We start from the raw sequence: 13380 nt of genomic DNA on the forward strand, positions 1-13380 counted from the left end.
CTCATGCAGCATGGAACTCTTCAGTGCTGGGAGGGCCTTGCCTGCTGTCCATTTTACACATGAGCAGAGTTTCTGAAGACCAGCCACCACTGAGCAGAGGCTCTGAGGGAAACGACCTTGCCTGAAGGACCAACAGTGCCCCCTGAAGGGCACTTCTCCCCACTGAGAGCAGCCGCAGCTACGGCCTGAGGCATTCTGACTAGGTGGAACACTCTATCCTCACTGACTGGCAAAGGATGGAACTGCAGCCAAGCTGTATTAGACACTGAGACTGCTCCCAACAAAAATGAATGACTTGAACACCTGGGGCAGGGACAGGGGGCTGTTGAATAGGAGTAAGGGAGAGGGAGAATTTGAAAATTCTGTAAAAATAAAAACTTTTACTTCTAATATATAAACATTTAAGCAAACTTCTTGGTATGCCAACTGAAATCTCTGAACTTTTCAAGTCATCCTAATGGTCAATTCTTTCCTGCATTCCCATGGAAATGCAACTGGGACTGTGTTAAAGGAGACAAAAGAAATGGGATTTGGTTTACACAAGCTTGTTGGGAGCCTGCATTTCCAGGAATTGGGCCAAATTGTGTTTGTTCCTTTGTAAGGACACTGTTATGCCTTAGTAAATGGAAGGTAAGTAGAAGCAAAGGAAGAGGACTGACTGCTAAAGAGGTCCCAATAATTAGTGCCTGATTCTCACCATGGAGTCTCTCTGATGAGTTAAATAAACAAACCTATGGAATTGTTTCCAAAAGCCATAATTTGGGGGCAATAATATGTTTTACAAAATTCTAAATATAGCAATAATATGTTTTACAAAATTCTAAATATAGTCTTCTATATTTTAAAAGATTGCTCGCCACACAGCTATGTACTAAGAACCCCTAAATGCCAGTATGAAACCCCAGGCTGGAAAGATGGAGTTTCTCAATGCCAGGGAGCAGGTAACATTTTGTGGGGTAAAGAAGGGCATCTAAGAGGTGAGGGCAGAAATGGGGGGCAATCCCTTCACTGAGCATTGACATTGCTAGGTGCTCTCACATCTTAGACCAGAGTCATGAGACTGGGGTGAGGGTCCAGGAGGGAGAGAATAAAAAGGTAAGCTGGCAACAGAGGCAGGGCAGTGGCAACAGAGAGGGAACATGGCAGAAAGAGGTTCTAAGACTTCTTCCTGGGGGTACTGGGGGGCCACAGGAAGGCTGTGAGCAGGGGAGGAGTGGGGTCAGCTATGGTGTCATAAAGGCCCCCATGAGGGGAATGGACTGGAGGGGGATGCTGGAAGCTGGGAGGCCAAGGAGGAGGCTGACAGTCTCAGTGGGAGACGGTGAGGCCCAAGATGGGGGTGAGGCCATGAAGACAGAGTTGAAGGGATGATGCCAAGAAGAACTTTAGGGGTGGGGATGGTGGTTTACCATGGGCCAAGATTGGGGCAGGGAGCACTGTGGTCTATGAGATTTGGGAGGTAGTGGTGGCACCACCCCAGGAAGAGCACCACACCCAAGTAGGTGGGAGGCACATCCTGGGGAAGGAGCCAGGGAGGCAGATGGGGTCATGGGTCTGGACAGCAGGAAGGTGCTGAGCTGGAGATGGATTTGGAGACCACTAGTGAAGAGGGACTGTTTGGAGCCAGTGGAGATGGGAAGTGGCTGAGACCTGGAGCAGCAATGAGGTAGCATGCATCAAAATCACAGATACACTTCTGTTCCCCAGCCAAGTCCTCACTTGGCCAAGTGTCCTATAGAAGCACACATGTGGCTCAGCGCCTGTGGCTCAAGTGGCTAAGGCGCCAGCCACATACACCTAAGGTGGCAGGTTCGAATCCCCAGCCCGGGCCCGCCAAACAACAATGATGGCTGCAACCAAAAAAATGGCCAGGCGTTGTGGTGGGCGCCTGTAGTCCCAGCTACTTGGGAGGCGGAGGCAGGAGACTCGCTTGAGCCCAGGAGTTGGAGGTTGCTGTGAGCATGATGCCACAGCACTCTACCCAGGGGGATAGCTTGAGGCTCCGTCTCAGAAAAAAAAAAAGAAGAAGCACACACAGGTGTGCAGAGTGATGCAGGAACATAGGGATTCTTACAGTGCTGCTTGGAACCCAAACATCCATTAGCAGGGGACCAATGCAATAAATTATGAGCTTTCTGTATCATGGAATGAGATGTACTTCGTATCAGAGATGGAAACCTCTCCAGCTTATGTCAAGTCAAGGTTAAAAAAAAAAAAAAGCAAGAGCAACATACTTTTGCCAAACTATTTACAGGTGCATTTGCTTATTTATCCAAAATGATATGGTGATAGAAAAACTCTGGCTGCCTCCAGTGAAGGGAACTGGGTGTCAGAGCCAGAAGTGAGTGGAAGTGAAGGGCTCCTTGCTATGGATCCTACTGTATCTTTTGAGTTTCAAGTTTTGTCCCTACATACCTTGGTCAGTAAAATAAAATAGTGAACAGCCTCCAAAGGGACAGGCAAAAACTGGAAGAGAAGTTTAATGAGGACAGAGCCCCAGGAAGCCTGAACGAACTCAGATGTTGACGACACACCACAGAACAACTCAACTGGCCTAAAAGCAATTGAGTCTTCAAGGGAAAGAATGGAATCAGGTATAATAAGATCTAAAACTTCAACCTATTAAAAAATAAGATGGTTGGCTCAGCACCTGTGGCTCAAGTGGCTAAGGCGCCAGCCACATACACCTGAGCTGGTGGGTTTGAATCCAGCCCGGGCCCACAAAACAACAATGGCTGCAACCAAAAAACAGCCAGGCATTGTGGCAGGCACCTATAATCCCAGCTACTAGGGAGACGGAGGCAGGAGAATCGCTTGAGCCCAGGTGTTGGGGGTTGCTGTGAGCTGTGATGCCATGGCACTCTATCCAGGCTGACAGCCTGAGGCTCTGTCTCAAAAATAAATAAATAAATAATGAGCTGGTGCTGCAAGTGACTGGGCTAAGAAAGCATCTGCAAATTAGACAAAAGGCCCAGGCTCAGCTCTGAGCTGTGAACACTTTCCCAAAAAGCAGTGATAAGTGGCTCATGCCTGTAATCCCAGCACTTGGGGAGGCTAATGGGGGAGGATTAGTTGAGGCCAGGAGCTCAAGACCAGTCTGACCAAGAATGAGAACTCTGTCTAAAAAGAAAACCTAGCTGGGCATGGTAGTACACCTGCAGTCCCAGCTACTCAGGAGGCTGAGAGAATGTTTGAGGCCAGGAGCTCAAGATTATAGTGAGCTGTGATGACACCGCCACACTCCAATATGAGTGAAGAGATCTTGTCTTTAAAAAAAAAAAAAAAAAAGGACCAACAAACCTCTGTAATAACCTAGGAATAGAGAAAAGAAGAATTTGTAATTCACATCATGGAATGAAGACAGAAAAACAGCACACACTGCCTCCTGCTGGTAGAGAAAGAAACAGAAGTTAAGACCGGGAGTAGGGCCCACACCTGTAATCCTAGTAGTGCTCTGGGAGGCCAGGGCAGGCAAATCGATTGAGCTCAGTAGTTAGATACCAGCCTAAGCAAGGCCCCACTTCTACAAAAAATAGAAAACCTGAGGCAAGAGGATGGCTTGAGCCCAAGAATTTGAGGTTGCTGTGAGCTATGACAACACTATGGCACTCTAACCAGGGCAAGAAAAAAAAAGTTAGAGCAACCCTGAGACTCCATTTTCTATGTTAAAGCTACCAAGGAATATGTAGAAAGATAATTCCCAATGCCCGCAAACATGTGGCATAATGGACCGCTGAAACAAACACTGGCCAGATCCTCTGGGACCTTCGTTCAGATCACCTGCCACACTGCAGTGGGGTGGCTGGGCCCTGGGGCTCTGAGCCACCTCAGGGCTGCTGAGCCAAAAGAAGGGTCCACAGGAAGGGCCCTTGGCAAGCCCTAAGTCAAAGAGCAGTAGAAACCAGAACTTTCAGACCTGGGCAACTTCCTTACACTTGAAGCAATGGGTGAATGACAAGGAGGATTTAGAATTGAACATGCTGCCACTGAGGTAAGGACAGGAACAGTTTTCCAAAATACCAGCAGCTCCAATGCATTCAGCTTGTTCTTGGAAATGCAGAACATGACACTGTGATGGCACTTTTTAACCCATCAGCCTGGCCGAAGCCTGAGTATAAGCACACGGCCTGCTGGTGGGGCCGTCAGAAAACAGGTCCCCTGTCCCAAGTCTGAAGCCAGGAAGGCCACAGTAGAGGGTCACATGGGAATGTGGATCAGTGCCCCTTTCCTGTGCCCAGCCGCTCTAGTTTGGGGTTTCAACACTAGTTCATCTAAAGTCATGGGAAATGGCAAAGTTGGCCAGTGGAGGACATGGCCCATCATTCTGGTGGATAGAGAACAAGGACATTTGCTGGGCTCCGGCAAGGAAGGGTGTTCATGCCCAAGAAAATGAGGTTGGTTCACCTGTGTTACAAATGGGGGGACACACCACACATTGCTATCTGTCAGGGCTGGTATACAGACATTCCAGGAGAGAAAAGAAAAAGTGAACAGTGACGGGAGAGAACGTGACTTTCTGCCATGCCCCGACCTTCTCAGTCGCGCTCTGAGAATGTATTACCTTTTCATGAAAATATTTCCATCCACTTTTAGTCCCCTTGTCCCAAGGAAATCATTCAAACTCACTTTCTCTGTAGCATTATTTATAACCACATAAAGCAGGAAGCTGTATGTCGAACATTTGGGGAACAGTTTAATAATAAACTACCACACAACTGAGCATTATACGCAATGAGGATGATGAGGATGGCCATTTTTTCTTAGTAGCATGTTAAATGAACAGTGGATTGCAATAAAACCTATACATCGTGACCATCTTATAGCCGAAACAATAGCCACACGTAGCTCTTGGAAGCTATAATGTTTCAAAATGTTCACATATTTCAATATGTTGTAGATGTTTTTAAACAAACGTAAAAGGAAGGTGGCAGCAGAGGCCCGGCCAGCCGCCTCCCTAGTGCCACGCTCCAGGTGAGAGGCTCAGGACCCACAAGACCGGACAGGAGGGAAGGGGTTCCACAGCATCTGACCTTTGACTCCACTGAGTGTTGGTTTTGTTTCTTTTTTACCTTAAACATTTTCCTTCCAGCCTGGAGGCCATAAAGGGCCCAGTGACCTGACACTCAGAACTCTTTATCTGCACGGGGAAGGGGGATTATAGCTGGGCACCAGAGGAGGGTACAGCCTAGTCCAGGCCCAATCCGGTGTCCAACGAGTGAGGGGGGCCACCATGGGAGCCTGGATGGTGCCATAACGCAGCCAGGGGCAGGAGGGGAAGACCACCTCAAACAAAGGCACAGAGGCTGGAGAGAACTCGGCATGTTCCCAAACTGTACGGGCTAGGGCAGGGAGGCCAGGGGACAGGGGGCATGAGGTCAGAGAGGCTGAAGCTACCATGGGCCAGGAGCTGAGATGCTATCCTGAGGACAAAGGGAAGCCTCTGTGGTCACAGGGGGACATTGCAGCGGCCTTGCACAAGGGCTCAGAATCCAGCCAGTCCTCTGCCAACAGGAACACAGAGGCCCAGAGAGGACAAAGGACTCTTCTGCTGGCTCCTGGGAAGTCAGGAGGGACTGGCAAATCTTTCCTGGGATGGCCAAGGACATGGGGGACTTTAGCAGGGAAGGAGGATCCTGGGCACCAGAAAACAGGCCTCTCACCGGCCACTGCCCCCACCACCACCTCCACCCCCACCACCACCCTGGCCCCCAGCATCCGGTGCTCCTGACATCATGAGGAACAGGACGACAGGAATGATGTACATCCACTGTGGGCGACACACAGACACACACAGAGACAGAGAGAGAGGGTGAGTATGGGTGCTGCCTGCCTGAGATGGGGAAGGTGGGGCTGGCGTGAGGGGAAGACGAGTGAGGGGAGAGGGCCCAGGTCCCCTAAGTCACTACAGGTAGGGGAGGGCTGGTGGGTGTGGGAGGGTGGAGATAGGAGGGGGCTCGGTCCTCACTCAGGCCTCCTGCGGCGGCGGCGCGGGCCCCGGGGCAGCGGGACGCAGGGCTGTGAGCAACACAGCCCCCCCCAGGATGAGGTGCCACTGAGGAGGGAGGGGGGCACAGGTCAGGTCTGGTGAGGCAGGAGGACCCCCAGCAAGCGGCAGGTCAGAGCCAGGGTAGGCGTGGCCTTAGCCTCTCTGGGCCTCAGTTTCCCTGTAGCTCTGCTGTCAGGCTATCCTGACTTCAGGTACACAGAGGCTTATAGGTACAAGCAATCAGCAAAATAGGCTCAGCATCAGAGCTGGCAGCATCCTTCCTCCTCACCCCTTGGGACACAATGGCCTCCGTGCTGGGCCCTGCCTTGCCCAGGGTCTGTGCCACAAACTAGCACCAGCCTCTAGACTAGGGCAGGGACTAGAGGCTCAAGCAGAAGTGACCTTCTCCAAAGAGCTGCCTCTCCAGCATCTCCTGTCTCCCAGGTACCCTGCTGCCCCCCAATGCCCTTCCCCAGGGCCACATGCCTCTTGGCAGCTCCCCTCAGCCTTCCTGCACAACCTCCTGGAGGACCTGCTTGCTCCACCTTATTCCTTTGGAATCTCTGCCCCATCCTTTCCTCTCCAGCCTGGCAGAGTCGAGGCCACCCACTGGGCCCTAGACCCTGCCACCAGCTTGTGCCCTAGAGCTGGCCCATCCCTCCATACCCACTTCCTCCAAGTAAGCCTCTTATTTGTCACAAGCAAGACTCTAACCTCTGCCCATGTGTGGCCCCAGCACCATCTAGCTCCAGGCCTTGTTTGCAACCTGGCAGTGGCAGGGCAGGCACTACACGGCCCTCAGCCCCAGGTGCCAGAGGGACAGGCAGAGATACTTGGGGGCACAAGGTACCCTACACACAGGAGGCCCAGGGGAAGAGGAAGAGAGAGAGAACAGAGTGAGGGAATCTGGACAGGAACAAGGAGGACCCAGCCATGAGGGACTGGCATTAAAGGGCCGGTAGAGGCAGGGGGAGCCCCACTCACGTATTTGGCGAAAAAGGACTTCTGCTCCTGCGGGTTCTTGGCCTTCTGGGCCTGCTCCATTTCCAGGCGCTCGATGAAGGCTGCTGTCTCTGGGCTGGGGCAAGCAGAGAGGAGAAGTACCCTGAGGCCACCAGGAAGGGTAGCAGGAGGGGCCAGGGTCAGGGTCAGCCACAAGGGCACCCACACAGGCAGCAGAGGGACCCCCAATGCCCCACAACCCCCACAATTCCTCACCCTGGGGCTGTGACTGGAGGCTGCAGCTGCACCGAAGTATTGAATAGCTCCAGGTCTACATCCTCCACCTCGTGGCCCCGGCAGCCCCCAGGGTGGGTCACCACTGACACACCTACCACATTGCCGGCCACATCCACATGCAGGGTCAACTGATCTGAGAGGTGCGACTCCACCAGGGAGCACTGCAGGAGGGAATGAGGTCAGGGGAAAGCGAGCAGGGGCTGCTGCTCAAAGTCCCCACCCCTAGCCTCCTGTCTCCATACAGGATACCCAAATTATCTTTCCAAACCTTTCCATGGCTCCCTGCACAAGCCCAGGCTCAACAACCTCCCTAGGGGCGTCACATTAAAGCACCCACCCTCCTGGATAGATTCCTCCCCCTCCCCCAGCCAGGAGACCCTCAAAGGCAAGGTCAGCTCTGTGTCTTCCCAGACTCTGCAGATACCAGAAACATGGGGGGCTTAGTGGCAGAAACAGGTCTGAGGTGGGCAGCAGGGGTGACGATGGGGGGCTAATTCATGTCACCAACTCACCGCAGGAACAAAGGAAGAGACGTAGCCACCAGCTTCTGGACCATCGAGAGCCCCAGGCCGCCTTGGGACCCGGACACGGTACAAGCCGTTTAGGGCTGCCACATCCTGCAGGGTAGGCAGAAGGCGCACTGCTGAGAGGGACAGTGCCTAGCCCTTGTCAGGCTCTGAACCCTAGCAGGCCACTGCCAGGCTGTGACTCCCAGCAGGCCTTAGCCAGGAAAGCCTTTCCCAGTCTCGCCCACAAGCCTGGCTGCCCAGAGTCTACCCAGAACTCCTCCCACTGGGTAGCTCAGTTGGTCGGTGAGGCCAGGAACACCAGGGACCACACCACCTGGGGGGACAAGGAGAATAGAGCCTAGCCCAGTGATGGAGTAAGTCCTGAGGGCACCATCCTATGCCTGGATCCAGCTACACCTGGCATCTGCCCCACATCTGGACTTGCCAGTTACAGGAGCAGTAATGTCTCTGTGGGGGGCAGTTGTGACAGAATCACATGGGCACAGGGAGAGCACCCACCAGCATACAGCGGTCAGAATAAAGCCACATGGCCCAGCCTCCACACACTACGTTTGGCCAATAGGCCAGAAGTGGAAACAGACTAAGCAGCTTTTCAAATTTTCTCCACAAGATGCTGCTCCCCACCCTCCTTCTCCCTCTCTGTCCTCTGGCCTCGAGCCCTCCCTGTACCACCCCAGGGAGGCTCCAGCTGGCCCTTGAGGAGGACACAAAGCAGGTGACAGAAATGATCTCTTGTCTAATCACAGCTATTTTGAGGACCTCTTTCTTCTTATAGCCAAATCTCATCCTAAGTGATCATAAAACATCTCAGCTGACTCTGGAAAATGGGAGAAGCCAACTGTGTGACTCCTGTGGGGGAAGAGGGTATGCCAGGCAGAGGGAACAGCATAGGCACAGGTGCTGAGGTAGGTACCTCATGTTCCTTGGGCTCTAAGGACAGCCACAACACCCCTCAGCCTGGGGCAGTCACCAGGGGATGGAGGGTAAAGATGAGGGCAGCAGGAGACACCAGACCCTACTTGGACCTGAGGGGTGGAGTGACAGGAACCAGAGCAAGGCAGCTGGACAAATGGCCAAACAATCCCCTCCCCCCCAGCCCAGCCCTGTCTTAGATCCCCACCTTACCCGGAGTCGGCCCCGCTCCTCTTCGTTGAGCTGCCGCTGAGATAGGGACAAGGTGCCATCCTGCTGGTTCCAGAGCAGTGAACCCCGCTTTCGGAAGTGGGCACTGTCATCTGTGGGGAGCCCAGGCTCAGAGACCATCCCCAACTGCATCCTTCAATCCAGGCAGGAACCAGGAGACCTGGATACAAATCTTGGCCTGGCCATCACCCAAGGGTGACCAAGTTCCTTCCCCAATCTGAGCCCCCATGTTCATATCTGCAAGTTGGGGACACCCCTACCATGTCCTGCCTTCTTACCTCACAAGGAAGCACATGGCATATTCATGAACTCCAAAGCTCCCAAGTCCTGCCTCTGCCCTGCCAGGTGACCCAGAGATAGTCATACAACCTCCCTGAGCCTCAGTTTCTCCAGGGACAAAATATGAAGTCTGCAGAGCTCAGGAGCTCCCAACAGCCTAGCTGTGTCAGCATCAATGGAGCTGTTCATGGAGCAGGCACAACTGGATTCTGACTCCACAAGGTCCTTCCCCCTGGCTTCAGGATTTGGAACAAGGACCTCAGGCTCAATTACTAACTCCTGGACAGTGCTAACACTGGCCCTGGGAACCTGGACACTTGTACCACAGCAGTTTAAGTTGGACTTTAGAGGTAGTCCCAACTGCCACTCATTTACAAAGGGATCTTCTGTGGTGTCTACTCTGAGCCTGTTTCCTCTTCTGGAAAATGGGGGTAATACTAATAATACCTGCCACCTCAAGTGACTGCTATGAGGACATCTGAGTTAATACATGCAAAGCATCAAACCACTAATTCTGGGCTCGGCACCTGTAGCTCAGTGGCTAGAGGGCCATCCACATATACCAGAGATGGTAGGTTTGAACCCAGCCTGGGCCTGCCAAACAACAATGACAACTACAAGCTGAAAAATAGCCAGGTGTTGTGGCAGGTGCCTATAGTCCTAGCTACTTGGAGGCTGAGGCAAGAGAATCGCTTAAGCCCAAGAGTTTGAGGTTGCTGTGAGCTGTGACACCACAGTTGGAGGCTGAGGCAAGAGAATCACCTAAGCCCAAGAGTTTGAGATTACTGTGAGCTATGATGCCACAGCACTCTACTGAGGGCAACAGATTGAAACTATCTCAAAAATAATAATAATAATAATTCTGGACACATGGTGATTGGTCAGAAAAGTCTGTCCTGAAACTGTTACGGCTTCACTGACCTTGTGAAACTAAGATTTGTCTTATAGGTATGGAGGCGCTGAAGGCAGAGTTCTCTTCTCCTGCGTCCCCTCCCACACTTACACCTCCATGGGCAAAGCGGTTAGTAAGTGGATAGTGTGCCTCACACCAGATGGCACCCAGACCTCGAGTCTTGACTTCACAGGGCAAGAACGTTGCTGGACTCACCAATCTCAAATGAGTGCTCCAGCAGCAGTCCCACTGGGCCACAGCCCTCGCCTTCTCGGCCTTCTACCCCAGCCTGCAAGAAAAAAGGGCCTCGGTGAGGACCACCCAAGCCCTCAGCAGGGCAGACTAGCAGGCTAGGTGCCTTATCTTCATATTCATGTTCAATCACTGATGCCTTCCAGATTCAAGCACCAGAGGCTGGAATAAAAACCCCAAACACTTGACAGCTGCCCTCATTCCCACAGAAACCACCCATTTTATGAATAGTCATGAGCTCATTTTATGAATATGAGCGCTACAATCTCGAGAAAACCAGACCCTACGAATTCCTCTTACGTTCTTTCCAAGCCAACTATCCCCAGGTCACTTTTATACCCTGTACTACAAATAATTATAAGTTAAAACACATCTGCCCTCTCCCAGGGCTTCCTTTCCATGCTAATATACAAAATACCTAGTTTTCACCTTAACAGCCCCGCCTGAATTCAGCCCCCTTCAAGCACATTAAAGAGCCCATGCCCTTCTGTTCTCCAGCTTTCCAAATTTCAATCTCTGCATCCTATATCTACTCACGCCCTCACACTCTGCGAGCTCGAGATCCTGCCCCCTTATGCATATTCAGGATAGAACTCCTCTCCAAGCCCTGAAGTGCCCCTTGCCCTCGTCTTTTTCATTTTAACCGCCCCGACGTCTGATTCGCTGAGATTCCATCCAAGCACCTCCCCCTCATACATATGCAAAAGTATTCCAAACCGTCTTGTCGTTTTCTCTTCCAGTCCCAGCAGCCTTCTGCCTGGTTGGGTTCCCTGCTGCCCGTGCGTGACTGTAGCCTGGCTTCTCAGGGTTCTCCCACCCCTTCCTTCTCGGCCCTTCCTCTTCGCTCCCACTTTAACCCACCTAAAGACCCAAGGCTTTCGTCGACCTTGCTCGCTGTACAGAGCTAATGAGCACTCACCCCCCGCGCAGCGGCCCCTGCCCGGCAGCTGCTGCCTCGGACTCCACTAGGCACCGCTACCGCCATCAGCAAGAGAAGAAGCAGCCGGGTGGCCCCCGCGTCGGTCACCATCTCAGCTCCTTCCCACCAGCCCAGGGGCCGATGTGAACCGAGAGCCGAGTAGCACACCGGAAAAAACCGGCCTCAGTCCGGCGCCCGTGCGCCGGCGCCGGCTGCTTGCGCCTGCGCCGGCTGCTTGCGCCTGCGCACTGACATCAGTCCGCTGCCGGAGCCAGTAGTCCGCGGGGGCTGGCGCGGGAGTCGGTGACGTAGTTAAACCCGTTCCGCTGCGTTGTGACATCACAGTGCCCCCAGCCCCACCTTTGATTTTCTCCTACGTCTCCTCCCTACGTTTGGCTCTAGGGGCGGGGGCGTTGCGATGAAGCGAGGGCATGAAGTTAGGCCGGCCCTCAGTGGAGCAGGTGAGGCGGGACCAGGTGGGATGGCAGGTGAGAGGCTGAGCCAGGCCAGGAGGGGTTGGACTTGGTGAGGGGACCGGGTAAGGGATGGGACCGGCAATTCGGAGACATCTAATACTGGTTTCCTCAGTGCGGGACTGCCCCAGCCCTACCTGCTGCGGAGGTCAGGCCCAACCTCTTGGTATAGTTACCCCCGAACTTCGCCCTTTTAGAATGCCCCCTGGGTCTAGCCTATCCAGGCCGTCCCGGGCGGCTCCAACGCCATCTCCTGAGCGGCGAGTTCGACCAGCTGCGGGACTTCACCATCTTTGAGAGCAACTTCGTGCAGGTGGGAAACCCCTGCTTTCCCTACTTCTGACCATTCCCTCATGGGATTCCTGACTTCCAGATCCTATGTGACCCCTGGCCCCCACCCACATACCTTCAGCCCATTAACATCTCTGTGAATACTGGACTCTGATTCCTTTGCCTCCGTTTCCATAAACACTCATATGATTCTTGACCTTTAATCCCCAAATATTTGGACCCCAACCTGATTTTTAGCTTACTTGGTTCATGACCTTTTTACCCTGCCACGATGCCTGACCTCTGATCCCTCCCCAATTCTGCTCCCCATCTATCCTTTCTCTAATCTCTGACCTATGGCCCCAGGTGACTCGGTTAGGAGAAGTTGCCAACAAGGTCACCATGGGGGTGGCAGCCTCCAGTCCAGCCCTGGAACTCCCAGACCTGTTGCTGCTGGCAGGCCCTGGCAAGGAGAACGGACACCTGCAGCTCTTCGGGTGACTGCCCCCACCTCAGCCTAGACCTCTTCCTTCCTAGGCTCTGGGCACCCAGACAACCCCCAGGACCAGGAATTTGGGATGGCTGCCAGCCCTCTCTGGGCCAGGGGCCACCTGGGAGAATGAAGACAGGGCAACCTTCAGGGGCCAGAAATCAGGGACCAGACAGACATGATGGGGACAGTCCTCAGCTACACACTGACAGGCAGGAGTCAGGAGAATTACCACTTATGCAGTGCCTGCTGCACTCCAGGTGCCCGTAGACCATGCATAATGCTCTCATCTCTGACCTCATATCCTCATGAGATGGAGCTCCCTAGTGCCATTCTCCAAAAAGGTAAACTGAGGCTCAGGGCAGGGAGCCAGTTGCCCAGGTCCCCACAGTGGATGAGGAATGGGCTGGAATTGGAACCTCAGGCTCCTTGTGATTACTGATCTCATGACTCTTGAGCCCCCACACCTTGCTGCACACTGCCTCTTTAGGTCTTTTTTTTTTTTTTTCTTTTTTTTGAGACTGACTCTCATTATGTCACCCTTGGTAGAGTGCTGTGTCATCACAGCTCACAGCAGCCTCAAACTCTTGGGCTTAAGCGATTCTGTTGCCTCAGCCTCCCAAGTAGCTGGGACTACAGGCGCCTGCTACAATGTGCAGCTACTTTTTTGTTGTAGTTGTCATGGTTGTTTTTAGGAAGTCTAGCCCGGGTTTGAACTCACCAGCCCCAGTGTATGCGGCTGGTGCCTAACCACTGAATTACGGGCTCTGAGCCTTTTTTTTTTTTTTAAACAGAGTCTCAGTTACCCTGGGGTTGAGTACCATGGCAGTATAGCTCACAACAACCTCAAACCTTGGGCTCAAGTGATTCTCTTGCCTCAGCCTCCCCAGTAGCTGGGACTACAGGC

The 13380-nt window shown here is 53.0% G+C and overlaps 2 protein-coding genes across 5 annotated transcripts in view; one reads left to right on the top strand and one right to left on the bottom strand.

Annotated features, from left to right (window-relative positions):
• Nucleotides 1-4675: 4675 nt before the first annotated feature.
• Nucleotides 4676-11434, bottom strand: EMC10 (ER membrane protein complex subunit 10). Of its 2 annotated transcripts, XM_003801533.3 has the most exons (8): nt 11241-11434; nt 10286-10358; nt 8881-8990; nt 7738-7842; nt 7205-7386; nt 6971-7064; nt 5966-6052; nt 5671-5767 (listed from the first exon to the last, which is right to left on the bottom strand). In XM_003801533.3, exons 1-7 carry the CDS (start codon nt 11349-11351, stop codon nt 5966-5968), a joined length of 762 nt encoding a protein of 253 aa, XP_003801581.1. In that variant the 5' UTR covers nt 11352-11434; the 3' UTR covers nt 5671-5767. The 2 variants fall into 2 exon arrangements, with proteins under 2 accessions (XP_012668024.1, XP_003801581.1); XM_012812570.2 differs by lacking the exon at nt 5966-6052 and having other exon boundaries at nt 4676-5767.
• Nucleotides 11435-11497: 63 nt separating this feature from the next.
• Nucleotides 11498-13380, top strand: part of FAM71E1 (family with sequence similarity 71 member E1) — a 6823-nt gene continuing 4940 nt past the window's right edge. For 2 of the 3 annotated variants that reach the window (XM_023507925.1, XM_023507926.1), the window contains exons 1-3: nt 11498-11728; nt 11911-12026; nt 12350-12480. In XM_023507925.1, coding sequence (XP_023363693.1) covers nt 11659-11728; nt 11911-12026; nt 12350-12480 — 317 coding nt within the window. In that variant the 5' untranslated portion in view covers nt 11498-11658. The remainder of the gene's footprint in view (nt 11729-11910; nt 12027-12349; nt 12481-13380) is intronic. The other variant, XM_023507927.1, reaches the window with a different exon arrangement.

Source organism: Otolemur garnettii, unplaced genomic scaffold (genome assembly GCF_000181295.1).
Source record: "Otolemur garnettii isolate 467f Iridium unplaced genomic scaffold, OtoGar3 scaffold00211, whole genome shotgun sequence".
Lineage (NCBI taxonomy): Eukaryota > Metazoa > Chordata > Mammalia > Primates > Galagidae > Otolemur > Otolemur garnettii.